Raw genomic sequence first — 26,082 nt, forward strand, 5'->3', positions numbered from 1 at the left:
AATTAGCATTTTGGTAAGACTAACTACACCAGCCTTGTCGGTCTGTCCTTCCAGCTCTAGGTCACCCGTCCCTTCCACCTTCTCTTTGATAAAGGTACTCTCTCCCTAGTATGGCCAGTTAGTCCCTTTGCTTGCTGTGCAAGACCTCTTGTTTGGGAAAGATCTGGAGGTTGCTGACCCATGTTAATAGCTCATTTGGAAAAGGAACATAAGCCACACAAATATAGTCTAACATTGGAAATAATCAGATCAGTCATGCAAATTAATAAGTACATAAGGTCATATCCCAACAGAAAAGAGTGCAGTCTCATACAACAAAAGCTGCCAGAAAGAATGGATTTTAAAGGGAAATAAAAAGACCAGCCTGGCTTTGGACTCCTTTAAAAGCTATTAATGTTATTTGCCGTCATGTATATGATCTCCCAGGCTTTGTTGTTTGGGAGGTAGCCATTCTCTGTACCTCACAGCAAAGTATGAGCTATCCTATTAAGATTTTTTTTCTAATTAAATTAAAAGAGTAAATAAAAACAAAAGACAACAATTTTTTCAAAGCACATGTTAATCATTTATTAAAAGAAGAAGAGTACAGCATTGAAGGAGCCAGTTCTAGAGAGCAGAACTCATGAACATTAGGGGAAAATATCCCAAGACCAGATGATAAAGCCTCCAAAAGCGCAGAAGCACATACACCCACAAGGTTTTCAAACTGCGCTGATTGAAGAGGTACTTGCAACAAGTTTTCTATATTTCTTCCTCAAAAAAAAGTATTTTCTTACAAGTTTCAGTCTTAAACAAAGACAAAAATTGCATGAAACAATTTATATGACGTCATACAAGTCTCACATGTGCTCCAAGGGCTTTGTTATATAACCAGACATGCTACCATTTTGTCTCTGCCATCTGATTTTCTTACAGTCTTAGAGTCATGTCAGTAAACGTTCATGATGAGGGGGGGAAAAGATAATTTTATCTCATATCTGTTCCATTAAAAAAAACTGGTTAATTTTTATTTAAAAAAGAAGATGTAGGAAGATGGGAGGCAGTAATTGGTTGGCAGATCTGTTTCCAATCTTCCAAGCTATCTTTGGGTTCTACTTATTCATATAAGTAGACAATGGGAGGGGGAGGGAATAACCCAGAGCCTCTTCTGCAGATCCATATGGGGTTGATTTTCAGTGTATGCTTTGATATACAAAAAGGCTTTTCTCCAGAAAACTCAGAGCATTTTACAGATAAAATATAAGCACGCTAAATTTACTTATCTGCTCCATACAAAACACTCTTTCAGGTTTGAGCAAGAAAAGAAAGTTAAAGATTTTGTTCTTCAAGGAGCTTCAGGTATTACTCTGCATAATTAGGCCCCAGGTTTTTGTCAGGTATGAAAGAATTATTTGGGTACATGGAGGAGACTGGTCACTGAGCCTCTCTGCTGTACAAAGGCCCCCAGAAGCCATACAGAGTCCTCTTTAAGTTTCATCACTTCCAGATGTCACTGCACTGAAGGCTTTTTTGGGGTCCATAATGTTCCCAGACCCCTGACAACCCCACCCTGGAAAGGCCTTATTTCAGGAAGGAAATGCATCCCAGGAGGCAGATGGCTTCCAAGAGAACTAATCAAATCAGGACAAATATCTTAAGTCTCTAGTGTGGTAGAACTATGCTCCCAAATATTAGTACTAAGCAAATATACTTCTGATCCCCTTGCAGGTATCTAAAAAAGTGGAGAATAGAATTTTTTCAACTAATATTTATTTCTCTCTTGCCCTAATACCTAAACAGTTTAGCGGGGTTCCTGGCCAAAGATAAGATCATAATTCAGAAGGTAACCATCATTATAGACAAAAAGTTTCTGTTCAAAAGGGTGATAATTAATGCTCTGCACGTTTTCCTGCATCTTCTGCATGACAATGTGTAGGTTGCCCTCTCTCCCTGTGTTTGTGTCATAGTAGTAGAAAATCTCCTCTGTTCTGGTGTTCAGAGTACGGGTGGCATACAGAACCCCACAAACCATGAAGGCGTTAGAAACAGATGGTTTATACTGCTTGGTTTGCCAAGTTTCTAGCACCACAAGTGTGGTGTCATTGAGTTTACTAATCACTATGTTACCAGTGCTGGCTTCCGTTGAATAGATCACCCACAATCCATTCTCATCTACAGCCAAATCAATATCTTGCCAAGCAACGTTAGCATATGAAAAGCGGTTATTATAGGCAGCATTAGGGAGAGTTTGAGTCACAGCAACCGTGTTGGTAGTCAGGTTAACTTTGGCAATGTTGCGGGTGCTGTACCAGTTGATATACATGTTGTTTTTGTAAACTGCTGTACCACTACCTTGACCATACTGAATCCGGTACTCTCGGGCATTTACATACAATAGCAGATCATCCAGTGTGTTATAGAGTCTGTAATATTCCAAGTATCTCCCATCTGTATTCAAAGGTGCCACCCAATACAGCCCTTTGTCTGGATTCTGGGGAGAATAATCCCGGCCCCAGGCACCATACTTGTAGGCAAACCCTCTCCAGTTGAGCTGAACTATAACAGGTCTGCTGATGTTCACCACACCACCATGAGCACATGTCCCTATACAAAAAGAAAACAAAAGGGCATTCTTAGAGAAAATGAACAAGATACAAACAGTTCAATATCCTAAGAACTAAAGGAAGGCATAAATATTTGTCTTGTTGAAGTTCAAGAACAACAGTGGTTCAAATGGAGAAGAACCAAAACCTTCTGTTGGTTTCAGTCTCAGTGCAAACCTGCTATCAGCTCCACAGAGAACTTACCTTTCATTTCCATGGATTGGCTCTCAATCTGGAAAATGGGGATAATGAAACTGTCAAGATTAGAGGGATGGCCCAAGACAGAAACAGGGTATTTGGGGAATTTAGTATATTTTCTTCTATCAGGGAGCATTTTGCAAATAGTATTTTATTTCCTTTTTCTTATAGAAAAATCAAGAAAGCAGGACCATCCCAGAATTTTACTCTTTCCCAGAAAGCCAGAAGGTGCCAGGGTCAGGAAGAATGTGATGAAGGAGAAGATTGTCCCAGGAAGCTCTCCTTTCCCTTCACCTTTCTCCCTTTGCCTGGACTCCAAGTGCATATCCACACCCAGTACCAAGGCTTCCCCAAGCTAATCTTAATCAAAGAAGTTTTAAATGTGATATTTTAAGATACAGAAAGATGGTTCTATAATGGTAGGATTTCAGGTTTGAGAAGCCATGGGAGTTATTTTAGGGTAACACTGTCTGCTCTGTGCCCAAAGCATAGCCCATCACATCGATCACTTGGTGATTATCTTGCTGCAGAGTTATAAGGAGGGTTTTGCTATTTATCACCTGTGTTCTACTACACTGGCAGTTGCCAACCGGTGGTCCACAAACCACTGGTGGTCCTTGAGGTCGGAAAGGTTGGCGACTGCTGGTTTAAGGAAACCATTGGAGCAGCAGTCGCCAACCAGTGGTCTGGGAATCACTCGGGGTCTATGAGGTCCAAAAGGTTGACGACCGCTGTACTACACCACAGAATGACAGGCAAGTGCCTCATCATTCCCATTCTATACTGTCGTTGTCACAATGTGTACAGTCAACTGGGACCAGACTCACTGGTCCACTGAATTGATATCCTCTGTAACACTTGGGTGAATGACTCAGGCTAGGTAAATGGCCCTTCACCTTGCATTTTCTCTAAAATTCCTGTGAGCCCAAACTGTTTTTGAGCTAATATCATCTATAATAAAAGCATAATATGCTAATTAGACCAGACATCCTTGTGGACAACCTTCCGAATGAAGCCGGGGCTGCAAGGGAAGCCCGGGTCCCAGTGCCTGCCGGTGGCTGAAGGGAAGCCTGGGTTCCAGGTGCTGGAGGGAAGCCGGTACTGGCAGCCAGGGAAGGAAAGCCAACTCTGCACGAATTTCATGCATCAGGCCTCTCTCTCTCTCTCTCTCTCTCTCTCTCTCTATATATATATATATATATATTCGTGCAATAGGCCTTCCCTTCCCCTGGCTGCCAGCACCGGTTTTCCTCCAGCACCCGGGACCCAGGCCTTCGCTCCAGACGGAACCTTCAGTCTTTGTGACTCTGGATGGAGCCTTCAGTCTTCGCTCCACTGGTTCACCCTTATGTATGCAAATTAACTGCCATCTTTGTTGTGTTAATTTGCATACTTTCCTGATTGGCTGGTGAGCGTAGCGAAGGGATGGTTATTTTACATGTCTATCTATTATTAGGTAAGATAGATAGGTAGGTAGGTAGATAGATAGATAGATAGATATGCAACCCTTACGACCGAACAACCTGAATGACCGGTCAACCAGTCGCTATGATGTGCACTGACCACCAGGGGGCAGCTCCTGCGTTGGTCAGTGCACTCCCACAGCAGGAGCACTGCTCAGCTGAGTGAGTGGCAGCAGCAGGCACTGTGGTGCCAGGATGAGCTGCAGCAGAACTGTATCCAGCCCTGGCTGGGGCTCCTCCCCTGCAGCCTGCTGCTTCAGCACTGCTACATCCCTCAGGGGGATGTTGGACTGCCAGGTTTCGTCCTATTGGGCCAAAACCCGGCAGTCCGACATCCCCTGATGGGGCCCGGATTGAGAGAGGGTGCAGGCCAGGCTGAGGGACCCCACCTGTGCACGAATCCATCCATATTTTTATAATAATTATTCAAAGAGTTGAACACACATTTTTCTGGGCTCTTAATAAATACCCCTAAAAATGGGTGAGATTGTTTCTTAGATAACACAAAAAAAAATACAACTTCAAATATATTTTAGGACATTTTGCCTCATCCTGCTGCCTGGAACAGAGCAGGTGAGGGAGGAGGGAGCAGAACCTGAATTGTTGGCTCTGGCTTTAAATGCTTGGAGGGAATCGGGGAGTTTTGGAGAGCATATGAAGTGAGCTGGAGCCAAAAGCAGAGCTCCAAAGAATTGCATGAGGTTAGCATTTGGGAAGGGGGTAAGGGGGGTGCAAAACTTTGCCTCTGAGTCTCTGCTCCTGACCCATTCTCCTCCTTGCTAAATGTCTCTCCCTCTCCCCACCTCACTCAAGGACTGCTCAGAGGTGAAACCATTACTAGGAATCCCGCTTTTGTTTTTCCAATCTGCTGGTGCTTTTTGATCCCAGAATTAAATACGTGCTCCTTAAATGCTCTCATAAATCTGCAGTTGGTGAGAAAGCCAGCCAACCATACAACAGGTAGAGAAATGAAACCACTCTGTACCCAACCTCAAATAATTTTGCATATCATTAAGCAGAACACAGTCGTGGGTTTATTTTAATAATGCATGCGCCATTTCATAAATAAAAAAGCAACATGTGTTCAGCCAAGAGACTGCTCTCACTAAAGAAATAATAAATAAAATTATAAATTATTATTTCTTCTCCTAAAAGTGATCTCTCAGATGAATGCTTGTTTGCTTTTGTTTATGAAACAATGCATAAATTATTAAAATAAAGTTAGCGGTGTGTTCAGTTTAATGATAACAAAAAGTATTTGAGTTTCCGTATGCTATAAACTAGATTTTCTAGTTAAAATATCTTCCTGAGAACTTATTTATTCAACTACTTTTCACTCTGAGGAAATGAAAGAAAGTCACCTTTTTCTTGCAGGTTAGAAGACTTAGGAATTGTTTGCTTAATTGAATAATGCCTTCCTGGAAAGGAAATATCCCAAGCCAATAGCCACAAAATATTTAAAGAAAATTTATGATGCATATAACTAATTCAATCATCACCATGGGGTTAAAGATAATAAACTACTCTGTCTTAGATGTGGAAATCCTTATATATGAAGGAACCAAAATAATCTTTTCTTTAAAATCACTACCACTACTACTAGCACTAATAATAGTAATGGTTCATCACTTCACATGTTGACCAGGAAATTAAAATTATACCTTGTATAAATATTAAAACTGTATGAACTTAAATCTCTTTTCCTCACCTCCCAACCATTCCTAAATAATTTCCTGTTTGTTGTTTTTGTTTTGTTTTGTTTGTTATCTTTACTTTATCCTCTATCTCCTTTGGGCCATTTTTAGGATGCTGGCTCTGGTGAAAAGTGAATGCAGGGAAAAAACTAGGCAATGTTGCCAGTACTACAGATGTGACTATAGCCATGCTATGGTGGACTTCCCTGGGTCTTGGAAACAATGCTGAAACTGACAGCCGGTGCCCACTGCTCATCTAGCCCAGCCAGAGTCCCCAACCCTGCCCCCATCTACCCTAAGCTTCTCCCCCCTCTCCTATATCAAACCCCTTCCTGGTCTCTTCCTTCATTTCAGGAGAGATACTCCATTCCCTTCCTTACCCAACCATCTCAACTTTACCCTGCTACTGGCATTAACAACCCATAGCCCAGCCATGACACAAGAACTGTGAGAAAACAATGAATCATTTTGCATTTTCTGGTGGAAAAGAACACAGCATATTGACAGCAAAAGTGCCCCTTTAGCTCCTCCACAAGCAAGGAAGAGGAGGTAATTTGGTATTAATCTGGTTGGTGAGTTGCTGGAGCTTTCTTGTCATTCCAGGAGTCACAGGTGTACCTCTCTCTATTAGAGCATCTATGGAAGGCAGCCTGGTACAATGAAAATATTACCAGGCAGATTCCAATTCAGTCCTGACTCCAATACTTACTAGCTGTGTATCCTTGAGCAAGTTACTTAACCTCTAAAAAAAATACTAATACCAACTCTGCAGGACTGTTCAGAGAAATAGAGAAAAGGTAGGTACATGTAACTCAATGAATGGTAACTATCATGTTACTACTGAAGGTCTATGTGACTGTCTCCCTTCCTGGATAGTGGTTTTATACCCATCCTGGTAACCCCAGTACTCAGAAGAGGGCCAGCCCTACAGTGTTTGTGGAATAAGGGAATAAATCACCAATCAAATCTCTCAAAACCAGTTTATCTACCCTTATTTATAAAATACCAGTTCTCTCCCCTGCTATATATCTGAATTTTTTGAAGACCCTGGTATTCACTTCCTAGAACATCATACAAGGAACCTCTACACAATGGTAGCCTTGATTGGCAATCTCTTCACCATGTAATTCATTAGCTATTGCCATGGCATTCTGAAAATATCCTGGGGAGCCACATGATGAAACTTTAAATTCTATAACTTGGCTTTTATAAAGTATCATGGTTAGCACTTTTCTTTAAAGCTGAAGATTATATACCTGCAGAGGAAACTTCATCTTAGATCTATCAATATGCTCTCTCACCTGGACAAAGTGAACTTTGAGCCAAAAGGAGAATATAATTGACTTGTAAAAATTAGGCAATTAAAATGGTAATAATTATAAAATAATTAAAACTAAATTGACCCTGAATTATTGGATATATGCTACCCAACACTCTGCTCTTCCCCTAGGCTTGTGATTTTGGCAGGTCACCCCAAATCTTTCACACCCTAGTCAGTCACCAACCATTTACTGAGCACCTTCCTGAGCACAATGGTAATCAACCCCTGAACATTTCCATCACATTTTGCCTATGCAGTCATTTAGATTCAGGGGGAAACAGAGCAACAGAGTCAGTTGTTTTCAGGAAAAAAGTTAATGAGCAGAAGGCCAATTATTTTAGATTAGGAAGTTCTATGAAATGAAGCAGAAAAGGATGCCATTTGCAGCATAAAGCAAATGTAAAGTGCACTTTATTGAACCCTCACTGCATGTCCTGGTTCTAAGATCAAGCTGACCATGGGGATAGCAAGCCACAGCTGCAAGGGAGGGGCCAAGAGGGCACAGAATGACTTCAGAGCTGAGACTTGCATGCAAGCTCTTTTGTTCAGTACAACTCTGCAGTCCAAACAGCAGAGAGGCCAGATTTTAAAGTCCCATAATAGCGAGGAACTTTAATTAAAGTCTCCACAGGCTCACAACTTGGTGGAGCCTGGGGATTTTTCAATTCTGCATTATCAACCAATCCAAACAGAAAGAGAGCAAGTGAAAGAAATTGATTTAAAAGCATGACAAAAAGTCAGTTTAATATAAACATCATAAATATAATATGAACAAAGCTGGAGGAGGGCCAAGTGGCTTGGCTGGGATCCAGGAACAGCCAAAGTTGTAGGAAAGTGAGAGGAAATGTGGGTCCAATTTGCTTAAACAACACAGCTGGGCTGGGATGGCTGACACAAGTCTAAGTGTGAGGACCTACAGGAAAGTTCTGGGAGAAAATATTCTAATGAAAATAATCCAACAGACTCACTTGTTTTCCTCCTTAGATACTAATCAGTGTTCTTTCTCCCGCATCACTGCCCTTGATTTATTGATGCCTGACACTGTAGGTCCTGAGATGACCAGGAAGGGAAGGGCCTTGCATTTCAGCCTCAGCTGTCACCACCTATGTGGCCTCGGGAAAAGCAGTGTCCTCACCATCTTAGTCCCCTCCTCTGAGAAATGATGGGCCTGGGCTAGGTGACCTTGAATGTTCCTTGCTGCTCCACAATGTCCTCGATCTAAGGGATGCATAGGGAAACTGTGCCAGAAAAATCTATTCCCGGAGGAAGATTTGCTGAGGTTAAAAAAAGAAAGAGAAGAAAAAAGGAAGAAAGTCTTGCTTAGGTATTACCAGAGGGTGTCAATGCTTCGACTCTTGCTCTCAAGGAGCCCTTGGTCGCCTAGCACAAGGAGCTCTCATTTACAATGTATGTTGACACCACTGATCCCAGACCCAATTGAGCCTCACTTTGTTACAGAGGCCAGAACATGGCCTTTGTCTTAAACCTCCTCTGAATGTCACACTCCTACAGATTCCCAACAGCAGAAGGAACAGGACCAAGAGGCTTAAAACTATGGCAGCATCTAATTAAAGCCTTAAAGAAGCGAGCCACACTGACAAAGATCCAGAAACTCGAGGCCTAAAAGGAAACAGGTTTGACAATAGGAATTGGTGAAAATAACAAAAGCTGGCCATTTGATGAAAAGATAGTCCTCATTCAGATGGGGATGCTCATGGCCTGTAGCAATTGTTTCCCTGTGACAAGGTGTCTCTAAAGGACAGGCTGACTGCTGCAGCAGAGGCTGGCTTCCGTTCGCAGGAGGGAAGTGCTGAAGCGCCAAGGACCTGGCCCTGCCTTAGTTCGCAGCAAGGTTTTCATTTCAATGATCCTCGTTAGTAATAACAACTGCCAGAGTATAAGTGCCGATCATAGAGCTCTGAGCTCCTCAAGTGTTGTTTCTTTAACCCTCACAACAACCCTGCAAGGCAGGCACTACTATTCTCCCACCTTATAGTGAGATTAAGGATCTTTTCACTGTGGTCACACAGCTGGGAAGTTCAGGTCTTTGAGGACCCAAAACCATGCTCCTGGCCCCTACACTCCACTGCCTCCATTCGCATTCATGGGGTACTTACGGAGCACCCATCTCTATGCTATGCCTCAAGTGTGATTCATTAGAGAGTGAGATGCCACCTCTGCCCTCCAGGAACTCAGTCCAGGAGGGACAACAGGAGACACCCACAAGTATAGGACATGTGGGGCCCCCGTTAAATCCTCACTGAATCCCAGGACACACTATACAGCAGGTGTTCAACATGCACTTAAGAAGAGCACAGAGAGCCCTGGCTAGATGGCTCAGTTGGTTGGCACGTCATTCCGTACACTGAAAGGTCTGAGTTTGATTCCCCGTCAGGGCACATACTCAGGTTGCAGGGTTGATCCAGCAATCGATGGATGTTTTTCTCTCTCCCTCTTCCTTCCTCTCACTCTTAGATTCAAGTCATAACCCCAGCTCATCAACTAAAGGAGCTAATCAGCCCTTACAACCCACAGAGAAGGAGGAGGCCATGCAGATTCCAGACCCTCTCACAGGCCCCCTGATAGCAACTCTGTCACTGGAGGGATGTTTTTCCTATTCATAAATGCAGAGAGGATATATGTAACATGTGGATTTTGCTTTAAATCAATTCATTGTTCGTGCTTTTCCTTTGTGAGCTCCAGAATGTGATAGTTCGTAAAGCTACTAGGGAAGGAGATCTAAGAGATGGAAGGGTAAACTCAGGACTGCAAACGCCCATCCTTGCTTAGGGTTACAATCCGAATCCCTTCCCCACCCTGCTCTAGGCTCCTGGGGGCCTGGCTCAAGTGGTAGAAATGTGACATGCTTACCTGGAGCTGGAGGAGGGGGGCCAACAGGGATGTTTTCACCTTTAGAGGCTTCACATTCCTTTAGCTTGTTCTTCAGCACCGCGATTTCTCGGCGAATGCTAAGGACATTGTTTTTGTCTAGTGTCTCGAGCTTCTCTACCAGGAGAGTCATATTCCTTATCTAAGAAATAAAAATTCAGAGTGACTTTATATTATTGTGCAATTTCTTTCATAAACATTCCGAGGCTGAATTTGTCACTTAGTGAAACATCGCTAGAGAATACACCCGAGATCCTTCTGAATGGTTTCATTTGGAAGAATACATTTTATGGTTTTGCGTGAATGCCTGTCAGATCTCAGGGAGATGTGTGTGATGAGAAGAAAATGGCAAAGATTTTAACAGCTTCAATAATAGAGCACAGGCTCAGTCTTAAGCATCCACAAATGTCCATTAATGTTCATTTCTAATAACCTCTTCTGTAAACGCTTGTTTACTCCTGTTGTATCATAATTAAGTGGTGAGAGCCAGAAAAAAACTTAAATTCTAAAATATGTGACTAGAATTCTCAATTATAGCCTATGTCATGACTATGCTACGAAATTCTCGTTGATATAAATTACTCAACCATGGTCTTTATCCACAGAGTTTAAAAGGCTTCACTAAAACATGCTCAGAAGAACCTCCTTTAAAACGGGTTGCCAGTATGTAGAAAGAAATTCCAAGAGGGATCAACGATTACATGATCATCCAAAAGGAGAAACAGATCCAGTGAGTCCAAAATCAGGTAAAATGTGGCTTTTAATCCCATGAGGATAAATCCAGAACAGAGAAGACACTTGATCTATGTTGTCCATAAAGTTGTTTTATGTCATCTCCTCTCTAGAGACATGTAAATGCCATTTGGCTCTGGGGCAGGACCCTGATCATTAGCTGGCACCTGCTCCTCTGTCAGTGTGTCCCCCTTGTCCTTAACTTACCATCTACAGCAGAACACCGGAATATGTCACATGATCACGAGAGAATGCAGAATTAGAAGTTGGAAGAAAGAGATCTATACATCCTCAACCTACCACTGATAACTGAGGACATTTATTATTAATACACTGAGAAGTGAGTTCACCACTTACCTCTACTTCTAGCTGGTCAACAATTACTGAGCTTCCAACAAAAGTGTCCTTCAGCCGGATGATTAGCTTCTCCATCTCCTTCACTTCTATCTTGATCAGTTCAAAGTCCAATTCAGTGTAAGAAATAGAATCCTTTTCCATGATCTCTACTCGGACAGTTAGGTTTGAGAGTCTCTTTTCATAGACACTGATTAACTGGACATACTCTTTGACCTAAAATGAAATAAAAAAACCTCAAGTCAGTTCTCAGAGTGGGATCATACAGTCTTCCTCCACTACCACACCCTTGGAGGTAATTTGATTGCTGTTAAGCATTAAAGAAATGGATCAAAAATATATTTCACAATATACGTTTTTATCTAGCCAAATCAAAACTAAAAAAAAAATTACTACAATTGGGGAGGTGAATTTTGCACTTATGTAGACTAAAAATAATTTTGTTTCAGAATCATCTTTTGCAAGTACATTTTTATCTCTGAATTAGTATTTGAAGATATCAGCTCTCCAAACTAAACTGTTTGAATCAACTCTCCCTTCAAAGCACATGCTCTAAATCAGGGTTTCCTAACCTCAGCACTATTGACATTTGGGGCCAGATCATTCTTTCTTGTGGAAGGCTTTCTTGTGTATTACAGGATGTTTAGCAGCATCCCTGGTCTCCAAATGCCAAAGGCACCCACCCATCCCCGAGGTGTGACAACCAAAAATGTCTCAGAGATTGTTAAGTGTTCCCTGGGGGCAAATTCACCTTCATCGCCACTGCCACCACCCTCTCTCCATTTAGAACCGCTGCTCTTAGAAGAAGAAATGCACTAAGTACAATTCTTTCCTTGGTCGCCATATGCAATGAGTTTTAAGCCCCTCTGCCTTTTACAAAATGACATAAAGACTCAACTTACTACATAGAATGTAAGTGTATGTGCAACTGTACTGGTAAAGTGCACATTTCATCAAATGTACCCATATTTATTCCAAGAACTGATCATTGCAATCAGACCTTAAAATTACACATTTGTTGCATATATTTAAATGTCTGATCATTAAAATACTTCCAAAAATTCCCTTGGTATTTTAATGTATAATTGGAATCGCCAAATGGATATTTCAATAAACACAGTTGGTTCTTTCTGTATCTGATCTCTAAAAGAAATGCCATGGTTTTGGGTTTTTTTTAAGAATCTTCTCATTATAAGTTGCTGGTTTTACATTCTTTTTAGAAATTTGAACATAAGTGATACTTTTCCCCAAACCATGATAATGTCAAGTAGCTGATCCACCGTGCCTGGATGAATTCAGGGCCAGATGTTGGCCTCTAATCCTTCTAATACTAAAGGCAGCCCTAACTTCTGTCATTTTAGCCCTTCCACTTAACCTCACTGTGCAAATTAGTATAGACTCATAGGCCGCAGACCTAAAGAGCCAGGGCTTCAGGCGAAGAGGATTTTAATGAAAGTTGAAAATGCAGCCCTTGGCACTGCTCATGTATCTCCTCGGGCAACTGATGCTCATGGCCATCAGATGTGCCATCGCCCAGAGGGTGATCAGGCAGGTGACATTTTGGCAGATAAGGAGGTTAAGTGTATACACATATGTATGTATGAAACCTAATAAGCGACCCTCCAAAGTACAAACACAGATATAACGTAACCAGGTTTCAATTTCTAAAATAAAAAAAATTCTGCATAAAACCTTGCCTATGGTAAAATAATAATAATAAAGTGCCAATCCATTGCAGAAATAAAAGTTTGTGAAATGAGTATTCCCATTAGCATTTGGCCTTGCCAGCTCTTAGAACAAATGGAACACCCTCTGCTTTCCTGGAACATTTTGGTGGCACGTCGCAGCTGTTGTTCTACAAAAATGAGTGACTCAACTGTCATCTGTGCTAAATGAAACGCGGCTCTCTCTGAAAACCAAGGCATAACTTGGAGTTTGTTTCCTATGAGAATGTATGGTGTGCCGGCACTAGTTCGGCCACTAAATGAAAGGTCTCTGAAGATCTGTCTGGGGAAAGTTCAGGTTCTTTCAGCTGAGAGTGGAAGGAAAGCTCCGTGGTGTTCAGGAAAACTGGAATCATCCATGGAGCTCTGGAAGACAGGGGAGAATTTGAGGATAAACCAGAAAAACTTCACCGTCTGAACTTTACTAATCCAAGTGGATTGTTAGTATAAACCTTTCACATGTACAAATCTGTAATGCTGAGATGGCATGGAAAATTCTGAGAACATCCCAGCTCTCTGGAAGCTGCAGTCATAGCTGAGGCAGCCCAACTTGCCCTAGGATGTGTGGCAGGAATGCAGGTCTAGTCTTAAGGAGATATATCCCTGTGTCAATATCTCTACCCAAGACTCCTCCTCATCACTACAAGTTTGAGCTTTAGAAGATTCATCTATGCTGGCCTTCAATTCACAGCCTAACATTCAGAGCATCCATGCTTATATTTGTTGTATACATATTATGTCATTGATGGGTTCTAAGAATCAAAGTCTGTTTAGGGATTTGTTCTGGAATGTTTGTTGTTGTTCTGTACAATAAATGAGGTCCTGCAATAAATAAGGATACAATACAGCAGGCTATTAAACTAAAGAATTAGTCTGGCTCGTGTTTCTACCAGTTCTCCAAAATCTGTGATCATAACTATGGCCAGGTTATTTGAAATAAGTAAATGTACTTTGCAGCATACTCTTATTTTAATACTGGGGGGTGGGGGTGGGGTCCTCAGCCTGGCCTGCACCCTCTCGCAGTCCGGGATCCCTTGGGGATGTCCTTAGCACTGCCACAGAGGCGGTAGAGGCTCCCGCCACCACAGCTGCACTCACCAGCCTTGAGCCTGGCTTCTGGCTAAGTGGCACTCCTCCCTATGGGAGTGCACTGACCACTAGGAGGCAGCTCCTGCATTGAGCGTCTGCCCCCCTGGTGGTCAATGCATGTCATAGCAACTGGTCATTTTGCCATTCGGTCAATTTGCATATTAGGGTTTTATTATATACTAGAGGCCCGGTGCACAAAAATTTGTGCACTCGGGGGGGGGGGGGGGGTCCCCCAGCCCGGCCTGTGCCCTCTCACAGTCTGGGACCCCTGGGGAGATAACGACCTGCTGGCTTAGACCTGCTCCCGGGTGGCAGAGGGCAGGCCCAATCCCTAAGTGCATCCTCTGGTTGGGCTCAGAGCAGGACTGATTATGGAGTTGGGGCGCTGCCCCGTCATGCACAGAGCAGGGCGGATTGGGAGGTTGCAATGCCACCCTCAGTCACGCTCAGGGTAGACTGATTGGGGGGTTGGGGTACCGCCCCCTGTTATACTCAAGACAGGGTCAATGGGGAGGTTGCGGCGCCACCCCCTGTCACACACAGAGCAGGGCCAATCAGGGGGTTGGGGCACTGCCCCCTGTCACTCACAGAGTAGGGCCGATCAGGGGGTTGGGGCGCTGCCCCCTGTCACTCACAGAGCAGGGTCCATCAGGGGGGTTGGGGTGCTGCCCCCTGTCACTCACAGAGTAGGGCCGATAGGGGAGCTGGGGCACCGCCCCCTGTCACACACAGAGCAGGGTGGATCAGGGGTTGGGGCGCTGCACCCTGTCACACTCAGGGCAGGGCCAATGGGGAGGTTATGGCTCTACCCTGTCACACACAGAGCAAGGCCCGTGGAGGAGGGTTGGGGCACCACCCTCTATTACCCACAGAGCAGGGCCGATCAGGGGGTTGGGGCACCGCCACTGTCACACTCAGGGCAGGGCCAATGGAGAGGTTATGGTTCTACCATGTCACACACAGAGCAGGGCCCGTGGGGGCGGGGGGTTGGGGCACCTCACCCTGTCACACACAGAGCCGCAGGGCAATAGGGGGATTGGGGAGCTCCCCCCCCATCAGACACAGAGCAGGGCTGATCAGGGGGTTTGGGTGCTGCCCCCTGTCATGCTGATCCCAGTGCCGGGAGGCATATTACCCTTTTACTATATAGAATAGAGGCCTGGTGCACATGTGGGGTCCGGCTGGTTTGCCCTGAAGGGTGTCCTGGATCAGGGTGGGGGTCCCCACTGGGGTGCCTGGCCAGGCTGGCTGAGGGGCTAAGGGCTGTTTTCCCGCTGGCAGTTGACTAAAAGCTTCCAACCGCTCCTTGTTTTCTTTTTTTTATTATTCTGGGCCAGCTTTAGCTCTGAGGCCTCGCTGCTGAAAACATGGATACAATGTTGCGGTCCGGGGCTGACTGAAAGCCGGTTTTGTTTAGCTTCTTATTTGCAACATAGTAATAGTTGCTTAGAGTTGCAGTTGAGAGGCCGGCAAGTGAGGCGGGGAACGTTGGAGTCTGCAGTTCCTGGAGGAAGCAAGCCTCCCTGTTCACTTCAGTGCATGGCTGCCAGCCGCCATCTTGGCTGACAGTTAATTTGCATAAGGATATGCTGATTAGCCAATGGGAAGGGTAGCGGTCGTACGCCAATTACCATGTTTCTCTTTTATTAGTGTAGACTAGAGGCCCGGTGCACAAAATTTGTGCATGGGTGGGGTCCCTAGGCCTGGCCAGCGATCAGGGCTGATCAGGTTCCCCACCTCCCTGCCTCCCTGCCTCCCCGCATCCCTGCCTCCCCACCTCCTCCTTCCCTCACTGCCTGCATCTGCCACCACCCACCCCCGATTCCCCTTCCCAGCCCAGGGCTCAGCCTCAATCTGGTGATCAGGACCTGCCAGCCAGGGGGAGGGACCAGGAGGTTGGCTGACAGGCCCCATCGGCAATTGGGGCCTAAGGGCTGGAGGCAGCTCCTGTGTTGAGCGTCTGCCCCCTGGTGATCAGTGCGCATCATAGCGACTGGTCATTCCAGTCATTCTGGTTGTTTCATCGTAATGGTTGCATATATATATATATATATATATATATATATATATATCTTTCAAAATAATGCAATGAGATTAAATGAGCTTGAATTGACCATCACAACATATGAATCACCTCAGAGTTACACCCACATGAACTCTAATCTGACCAAATCACTTAATTTCCCTAAGCTTTAGTTTCTTCCTATAAATTGGGGATAAAGGTATCAAAATACAAGATTATTGTGAAGACTAGAGATAATATGTATTAAGTGCCTGGCATAATGGATGCCCAATAAATTATAGCAATTATTAGAGAAACAGTGATTTTGGTTTTTTTCAATCTGACCTTTCAATTTATTATATTTCACTACATAAAACATTGCTCAATCAATGTTGCTTGTTTATGAGTTGCCTAAATGTCTTACAGGCTGCCTCAACCTTCTCATGCATGAAGAGCTATTAGCAAATGCTTGGTATTAAATAACTTGACCCAAAAAACATAACCTTCCAGAGAAATAAAATCCAGAACTGCCTTTTGTGTTGTCCCCTTCCTAAGTATAGTCACAAGAGGACATATCATAAACAACAGAAAAGTATAAAACGCTTTCAGCATCTTAGACAGAGACATAAGTCTTCTCTGTGTACTGGCAGATAATGAATCAATGAAAGGCAGTGAAAACCCTTTTCTACTGGCCTGCCCAAATGGGCACTCCCCCAGGCCTCTAGATAAACGGTGATTTCCAAGGCAACCTAGGGACAGCTATAATAATTCACCTGGAAATTCAAAAGCCCTCAGCTGAAGAGATAACTTTGGGTTTGAAGGCATTAGTGACCTACTGCCTCTCTTCTTGGGTCTGCACTGGAGGATGGTAGCAGTATGGCTGAGAGGAAAGAGAACTGGGATTAACCAGCCCAGAGAGCAATGACCTTTACTTTTATGTCTCTTTACCTTTATGAATCTCAGTTTTTCCCTCCCTAAAATGGGAAGGAAAACATGGGCCTATCTGCCTTGAGAGTAGAATAGAAAAAGCATTTAGAAAAGCACAAACATAACATGTTAACATTATTTTTATTATCAACTGTCACACCTATCTAATATGCAAATCTCAACAGGCAGGACTATTTCTTTCTTAGGCCTTAATCACAAATATTTTTAGGTCAAGTTACTGACATTTTCAGAACTAAAAGTTTTCCCATCTACTCTGAACTCCCTCCCTGCCAATTATTAGCAAGGCAGATGCCACCTGCCCCTCTCACAGAATTGGAATTAAATGCCCCATATTCACAAACTGGCAAGTTACATGCTCTCTGGAGCAGCATGGGGCTTCACACTGCCTTCACACTCCTGCCAGCAGAGGAGACATACAAATCAGGAGCTTGCACTATTTCAAAGCAAATGACTCTGACTGAAGAGATCTTTACCTAGGATTTTCCTCCACTTGTTATGTTTTTATGCATAACTTCTTATCTGCACTTGATTATGCTGGAATAAGGCTATGAATATTAATGGTTGGAATTTATAATTTAGTGCTATGCCTTTTCTGCTGATTAATTCAAGGACATTTTACTTCTTAAAAAGCTAGGTTCCTGGAGTTGTCAAACACATTTTCCTGGACACTCATTTAAATTTAGAATATTTATCTACCAATTCAGGCTGAAAGCAGGATGTCAGCTTCACCATAGTTTTTGTCTTAAAGGATAACTATGCTGGATATTGTGGTAGCTAAACTTAAATGTCTCAGGAAAACTTATTTTGAATCTTGCAGGTAGGCCAGAGCTCTTTGTAAATTAATGGATTTGTAATTAATAATGCATAATGTGATAATAGCCTAGCGTGAACTTCTCCTGTGCAGAAAATGGGGGCCTTTCTAATTGATTTTTAAGTTGGCTAAAAAGGTAGAAAGGGTCAAAACTGGAATGCCAAGCCCCATTGCTCCAGCCAGTTCAGAGGAAGGCAGGCCCTGCAGCACAACCTCCTCCCCTAGAGGAAAGGGCTAATCAGGGGGTGGAGTCAAGGTCTCTACCGAGGCTGAGTGACCTTTTAGTCTTGATTCAGATTCCCAGGGAAGCCTTGATTTTTGGTCTAATGCCGGACATGCCTAACGTACTGTTCCCACTGAGACAATAAATGATAACCACCAAAAGGAGGAGAGGGGAAAAAAAGTAAATTGAAAAGAGGAAATAAGAAGATAAAGAAAAAGATTAAGAAAGGTAGGAGTATAAGAGGCAGAAGATTTGGGGGAGAGAAGGAGGAGAAGGAAGAGGAACAGGAAGAGAAAGAGAAGGGGCCTTCCAAAAAGTAAGAGAAAACCAAAGAGAGCTTTAAAAAAATTAAGGAAAGGGAAAGAAAGATTAGGGGGAATGGACAAAAGAAAGGACTGAGGCAGAGAGAGAAATTTTTTTTTTTTTTAAAAAGGGAAGGAATAAAGGAATAGGAAGAAAAAGTGAAAAAAGGGAAGATAAAATAAAACATAAAGAGGATAGAGGAGAGGAAATAAAAGAAAGCAAAGTTGGAGGGAAGACCAAGAAGAAGACCAAAAGGAATTAAAAGCAATGAAACAAAAACGGTTGTAGGTTTGGGGTTTGCAGGGAGAGCTCCAGGCCTCTTTCCAGCAGCATGAGCACCGCAATACTGACGTTAGTGTATCCGTGGCGTGAAGGATCCCCATCCCATGTCTTCCATGCCCTCATTTCTCCTCCTGTAAAGAACTCAACAGGTGTGCTGTAAATAAACGCTAAAGCCTCCAGAGATGCAAACATGCTGCTGTGATACCGTGAAGGACAGCTGCTTAGAAAGTCCTGAATAAAAGTGTTTTGTGAACTAACAACAAAAGCAAACTCAGAGATACAGACAACAGAATGGTGGTTCCAGAAGAGAAAGGGGGTGGGTGGAGGGTGAAGTGGGTAAAGGGGGTCAAATATATGGCAATGGAAGGAAACTAGACTTCAGGTAGTGAACAAGCCATAGAGTACACAGATGTTGAATTATAATGTACACCTGAAAATTACATAAGGGTGTTAACCAATGTTACCCCAATAAATTTAATTTTTAAAGTTTTCTGTTTTGTTTGTTTGTTCTTATTAAGATATTGTTGGGAGAGGGGAAAATGCTTACTTTAGAAAGCTCCTTCTCGAACTTCTGGGAGAGGATGTGTGCTGTGATTTCCAAGTGTTCCATTCTTTCCACGGGGAATGTGGTGTCTGGCAGGGCAACAGAGCACAGGCAGGTCCCGCGGTCATCCTTGGAGCCGGTGAAATTGGAAAACTGTAAATAAAAATAAGTTCAACATCAGTAATAAGCTGAGAAATGAGCTTTTTGGCAACTGGAGTGACAGAAATTGGCTTGTCAAAAGAGTGCTTAGAGCAGTGGTTCTCAACCTTGGCTGCACATTAGAATCACCTGGGAATCTTTTTAAAATCCTCGGAGGATGAGGCCCAGAAATCAGGATTTTAAAAAGATTCCCAGGTGATTCTAATGTGCAGCCAAGGTTGAGAACCACAGGCTTAGAGGCAAGCAAGTGGCGTCCAATGCATAAATGAATAGAATCATAGAAACAAGCTACAACTGCCATGAGTCACGGGCAGTAACTACTCTTAGCATTTTAGCCACATCCCCACCTGTTGGGCTAAACCACTGTGTTAGCTACCTTTATCTAAAAGAAGATTCTCCTTTCTTGAGGAGCCTTAAAGGAAACTATTACTGTCTCTATGTAAGGAAAGGGGAATAAAGAATGAATGAGAGTCCTAAATTTAAATTCCAATTCTACCACTTATCTGACAGGACTATGGGGCAACATAATCCTTAATGGTCATTGTAAGCTTCCCTACACAGGAGAACAAGGCCAGGAAAAAAGCTTGTTGGACACCAGGAGTCAGACCAGACAAGGAATGGACACTGTCCTGAAGGCACCTGATTGCACATCTGCACTCCATCTGCATTCCAATCCTGCCCCCTATTCAGCCCCCAAACCCACAGACGACAGAAGTTTCCCACCAATGACTGCATATAAGGATGAAACTCCAGCTCCTGGGTGCTGCCACCATCGACCCAATGTCCCCTTGGCTGGGTGCTGTGCAGCCCTTGCTTTGGATATCCCATTCCTCACCCCCTTTCCCTAAATAAATTCAGTTTTTCTTTAGTCACCATCTGAGATGGCTATTTAGCCTACCGCACCTGTCACTTCCCTCTTTAAGTCTCGGTTTCCTTATCTGCAAATAGAGATGACCTACTTCCCAGGTTGTTCTTCAAATTAACTGTGTGATGTAAACCAATTCCAGGGCACATAGTAGGTGATCAGTATATGTTACTTTCCTTTTCCTTCTACTTACTCATTTTCTTTTCCTCACCTTCACCCAAACCCCAACCCAATCCCCCACCCCCAACCATAGGAATGAGGAAAACATCAAGGATATGGGTTACAGTGAAAATACACAATGCAAATTCATATCCTCTCTTCACCTGGGAAATGATATAATTAGCATCCTTCAAAGTGAAAACAAACCAGCCATTTGTTAAAAAAAAACTGAACAATGTATGAGTTTGAAGGTTTTGTGCAAATTTTTAAAGTTTTCCAGCTTACTACTTTCAGAAAAGCCATTTTAAAATATCGGATGTTTCTTTAAAATATTCAGGCTCACACTTCATCGCCACTGCATATTTTAAAATGACAGGTTTGAAAAATGTGGTTCTTCTTTTGTCCCTTTTGAACTTCCCCGATGGGATCCTGCCACAATTAACACTTTTTATTACTGCTATTGCTTTGCAGAGTAACTCTTAGCAGCCACCTGGCTGTGCCTTTCACTGATCACATCTGCCCGCCAGCCCAAAGCTCACCTGTGGACCTCAACCCAAAATATCTGTTTCTGAAACTATCAAGGGGAGAGCAATGGTTTGCAGAGTGTGAAATAAATCCAGGCTACTCCTCTCAAAGTTTAGGAGGTCAGCTGGCTGCAGCTAAGGATGTGAGTTCTGTGCATTAATGTCCACCAACCTCCATGATTCCTAAGCAAGCTGGACCTAGATGCTTTTATTCCATCAGTGATCTCTGGCTTTTGCAAATATATATATAAATTTGTACCCCAAACTGCTATGCCAAGTCAATCCTGACAATCCCTCAATTTCTGTTTCCCAATCACACCCATGCCTACAAAAGCTGCAGAATAAAGAGGAGGGACAAGCAGGTTTATGCTGAACACCAGGGCTAGGAGTGGGGGGAATTGAAGGTCTTTGCCAGGATGAATAAGGACTGGACAAGCCACACTGGGAACCTGTCACAGAGGCCAGCTTCCCTCGGAAGCAGCTTTATAATTCCCTCTGAAGATAGAAAGACTCCAGCTCAAGCATGCCAAGCCTTTTACAGAAGGACCAATATATCATGGGCTTTTGAAGAAATAGCTTATTATAATAACTGTGCAAAAAAAAAAAAAGTCTTGCATTGCATTTTGACAAGGGAAGGTTAATTAGCTGCACAAGGCACGGTTGGACCATTCTTCGAGTTCTGTGAAAAGCTCTGTCAACTCAAAAAACACTACCGGTCATCAAGCAGTCTCAAACAATCAACTAGAAACCACTAGCTAACAACTTTTAATCCTGAAGTTCACCTGAAAGGCAGGCAAATAATTATGAACCCTGCTGACAGTCATTCCACCGGCTTCTATTGAACATCTCTGTCCCAGTGCTGCGGACTCCCCAGCTGCCATCCTGCTTATCATCAGCCCAGCGTGCTCAGCTGACATCAAAATGGTCCATAAGTTTGATCAGTGTCTCCCATTAGAGATATTTTTGCTCCTCGCATTCAAAGACAATGAAGCTAATGGTGATGGGTCTCTCTCTGTGGTGAATGCTTAAACTCTGTGTGTGTAATGTGGGGAATGGACGACAAAGGCAAGTGCTTGTCCTTTAGTTATTGGGAAGGTATGTGATGCCCCTTGTGGAGGGCAAATAGGACCCTGAATGCCCCACAAGACACCTTATACTGGCAGGTCCTAACTCAGCATGTGTTCAGTTAACATTTACTGGTGTCTACAATGTGCCAGGCTCTGTGTTAGAGAGATAGACAAGGGAATCAGGCTCATGTTCATGGTGAAAGCCTCTGTTTTTTCAACAGCCCCTTAGCCTGATGGCAAAAGTACATTCCTCACTCCAGTTCCGACTCTGCCAGTTACTGTGTGGAGCAAAGCATGGAGCCTTTTCTCATCTGTGAAATGAGGACCCTGATGGCGGCCCCTTCATTGGAGGGCGGCACCTGAGGCATGTAGAGTGCTCCGAGCACTACAGCAGAAGGTGCGCCTCACATTTGTGATTTGAGGTTGCAATTGGCTCTAATTAGCAGCTAAGTCTAAGTGCCTGTGAAGATTCAAGGCATAAAATAATGGCACTCAACATTTTCAAAGTACCGAAAATGATACATTTTTGGAATTTGCTCAATGACAGTTATGAAGGGGTTTTCCACCATTTTCCAAAGAGCTCATCAAGCTGACAGCCAGCCCTAGAAAACTGGATCTACAGTGGAAGTAACACCTTGCTATCTGCTGTAAAAAAGAAGTTGGCGTTATAATACTGACTCACCAGAGGAAGATAAGCAAACCAGGAAAGAAATTAAAACCTCTAACCACAATTTAACTACCATTTCTTATCTACTTTTAGATATTCGTCCCCTTATCAGATAATAGGTATTTTGGATTTCTCTGTTTCTTGACCTATATTTTAGTTTCTGTTATTTTAGCTAATCGCCTTACTCAAATGTTGGTTTCTGATTGGTGGTGAAGTTTCAAAATAAATTATTATTATTGTCTCATTTAAAAAATGTTAAATTATAATTATCTCCATGAAAATCATTTAGTTAAATGAAATAAAATGATGCATCTGATTTCTGGCTACAAAGAATCTTTGTGCATAATCCTGATTCCCAAAGCATTCGCCTCTTAAAAATAAGTAGTTTTCATCTATATGCCTTGAAAATACAGAAAGCCACATAGAGAGAGATGGTGAGGAGCATGGGCGTTTGAACTACAGAACTTGCTTGCTTAGTGACCTTAGCCCAGCCGTGGGCAAACTACGGCCCTCGGGCTGGATTCGGCCCATTTGAAATGAATAAAACTAAAAAAAAAAAAAAAAAAAGACCGTACCCTTTTATGTAATGATGTTTACTTTGAATTTATATTAGTTCACACAAACCATCCATGCTTTTGTTCTGGCCCTCCGGTCCAGTTTAAGAACCCATTGTGGCCCTCAAGTCAAAAAGTTTGCCCACCCCTGCCTTAGCCAATGGTTTCACCTCTATAAGCCTCGTTTTCACATCTCTACAATGGGAACATTAATTTTATATAGCTCTTAGAGTTAAATAAGATAATATATAATATGTACTGAACACAGTCCTGGCATTTATTAGGCACCCAATGAACACCATTCCTGCCATTTCTATCTGGGTCCTATCCAAACAATTTTTTAATCAATAAATTTGTATTGCCTATATTAGCCCGGGTGGTAAAACAAAAACAACAAACAAAAGTCTTTTCCTCCCCTTTTCCCATTGGCCCTTCCATTCAGATATGATCACATAAGACCTGACCTGTGAGTAAAGATTATAGAAATGCAGAATGGGCTCTGGGGGGGTTAAGACTCCTCCACCCCAATTCACACCTGAGCATGGAAAGCCTAGGTTTTGCAGAGCAAAGCTCCTACTGAAAGGCCCAGAGCTGAGAGGAATTGCTTCTTGCCCTCTCATCTCTCACCCCACCATGCCTCTTTCTATTTCTTTAAAGGAGGTCCATAGGCCTCATTCCCCAAAGGACTGGGCTCACTGTGCGTTCTGGTGATGTCACCTCCAGCTGGACCAGTTTCTTCCTAGTACATGGTTTGCCTTGTTGCTACTTCTGTTGTTTTGAACTAAAAATGGCTCTAAAAATTCCCTACAAGGAAGATTGAAAGAGTACTATTACTCCTCTGGGAAAATACCTACGTGTAATAACACTTTCCTAGAGGCCAATGTCTCCTCCCCCTACTTCTGTTGCCCATCTCCTTTACAAACCAGGCTCCAATGAGAGCACTGTGGCTCACACTCCCTCCAGGGCTCTCCTTCACCCTCCGCAGGGGCCCTGCTGGGCGGTAAATTAATCGGACAAACTTTTCTGGAGCTAGCCCGGGCGGGGCCCCTTCCCTAGCAGTTCTCACAGAGGATAGATAGAGCCTGGGCATCTCTGCTTTTGGACCGCCCCTCCCCCCCTCCTCCCACTCTAAAGTGCAGCCAGGTTAGAGACCCTCTTTAAAGCTTAGATTGTTTCCTGAAAGTCTGCTGGAGAACCCAGATGACATCTCTCTTGCTAACAATTTAATTATTTCACCCAGGTTTTAATTCATTTCCATGGCGCCTACAGTTAACAAAGGGAGTCGTAAATCTTTTAGAGTGCTCAGGTCTAGCCATCCATGAAATTATATCCAGGTCCCCAAAAAGTGAGAGGAAGGGAATGAATGCAGCTCTCAGACTCTCAGACTCTGGAGCCTACTCACCCGGGACACAGAGCCAAAGCCAGAGCCTCCGCCTCCGCCTCCGCCTCCGCCTCCGCCTCCGCCTCCGCCTCCGCTGGAACTGAAGCTACCGCTGGAGCTACCTCTGGAGCTACTGCTGGAGCTACCCCTGGAGCTACCCCTGAAGCTGGAGGCACCAAAGCTGCTGCTGGAGCCGGAGCCAGAGACGACGTTAGAGGTGAAGTCAGTGAGGGGCAAGGAGCTGGGGCTGGGGCCAGGGGTCCCCAAATCCCCTGCAGCTGGGCCGAGGAGGAACAGAAGTGCTTCTAGGAAGAGGAGGCCGGGCTTCATTTTGTGCTGTTGGCTGGAGCAGCTGGCTTCTGCACCGAGTCCAGGGCCTTCTTATAGTGCCCAGTGGGGATTTCCCCAGGGCCAGTTTGTGGGGAAAGAGGAAGCCACCAGGGAGCACGTGACAGCCCTGAGAGGGTCAGGACACCCAGGAACCTGAGTCACCTCCACACCTGTCTCAGAGCCCAGCTCTGTCAGCTGCCCCTTGATCTGGTTATTTTCTTCCCAATATTAATTCAAATGTGCTTTTTCAAGCCTAATATCTGATTTCCAACATGCCACTTCCTTGAAAGAGGCTGTATCAAAGTAGTCTTTGTGGATGAGACAGAGCTGGGAGGTCCCAGGAGGGAAAGGCAACCCTCAGTCCTTTGCCCAGAAGCCACTTCAGTGGCCCATTTCACTGAATGCTGCTCTCCAGAGACAGGGCGGTAGGGGGAACTGGTGAGAAACTGTGACTCTCCCCAGGGTGTGATTCCCTCTTCAGTTGCTGCTGCCTGGGTTCTCTGACTTCTCCTTTGCAATGTCTGCTTCTAGCCCAAGTTCTCTCAACAACCCACACTGAAGCAGGGACCAGCAATGTTCCGCTCCCTGGAAACTCAGTTGGGGCTCTGCACATGAAGCACTCACCACTGTGGCTCCACGCAGGAGAAAGAACCCCAAGAGGAGGCTGCCCCAGACCCAGGCAGGGAAGCTCGCATTGAGCAGTTACTCTCTCCAGAGGACTCTGTCTGAGCTCCGTTGTTCCAGACCCTCCTGTGAGCTGACCAGGTGGTCAAGGGCTCAGTGCTTATCATGAAACTGAGAGACAGGAATGGTCTGTAGGCTCCATTTGTACCTCTCCAACATTTCACACATCTCTGTGTCCTCTGCCTTCCTCCCTGCAGAGAAAGGTGCTGGCCTGAATATTAAAAACTAGCTCTGTCACTCAGTGGCCTTTGCAAGTCCTTTAGCCCCTCTAGTGTTGTAACAATTTTAAATTGTTAGAATTAAAGAAAATATTATATGGGGAGTTGCTCATAAGCTTTGAAGTGTTATACAAATGTCAGATTTTTGTGCTCCTTTGTTGTTGTTTTGTTTTTAACTTTCTAATGCCTGGTTTAATATGTGAGGTTGTTGGGTTCAAAACAGAGAAAGAAGGTCACTGCCCACTTCATCTTCATCCTCCCCAGGAACATTTGGAAGACCTGGTTTGAAGGGTTCTTTCTCCTCATGGGCTCTAC

The 26,082-nt window shown here is 43.8% G+C and overlaps 1 protein-coding gene across 1 annotated transcript; it reads right to left on the minus strand.

Moving 5' to 3' along the window:
* Positions 1-547: 547 nt before the first annotated feature.
* On the minus strand, positions 548-24,866 carry OLFM4 (olfactomedin 4). Its single transcript, XM_070407451.1, has 6 exons — positions 24,658-24,866; positions 23,614-23,618; positions 19,163-19,312; positions 11,237-11,449; positions 10,130-10,289; positions 548-2,583 (listed from the first exon to the last, which is right to left on the minus strand). The coding sequence occupies exons 1-6, from the start codon at positions 24,863-24,865 to the stop codon at positions 1,781-1,783; spliced, it is 1,539 nt and encodes a 512-aa protein (XP_070263552.1). The 5' UTR covers position 24,866; the 3' UTR covers positions 548-1,780.
* Positions 24,867-26,082: the final 1,216 nt, after the last annotated feature.

The sequence above is a fragment of the Myotis yumanensis genome, unplaced genomic scaffold (genome assembly GCF_028538775.1).
Source record: "Myotis yumanensis isolate MYYU_CA2020_CCGP unplaced genomic scaffold, mMyoYum1.0.hap1 SCAF_3, whole genome shotgun sequence".
In the NCBI taxonomy this organism is placed as follows: Eukaryota; Metazoa; Chordata; class Mammalia; order Chiroptera; family Vespertilionidae; genus Myotis; species Myotis yumanensis.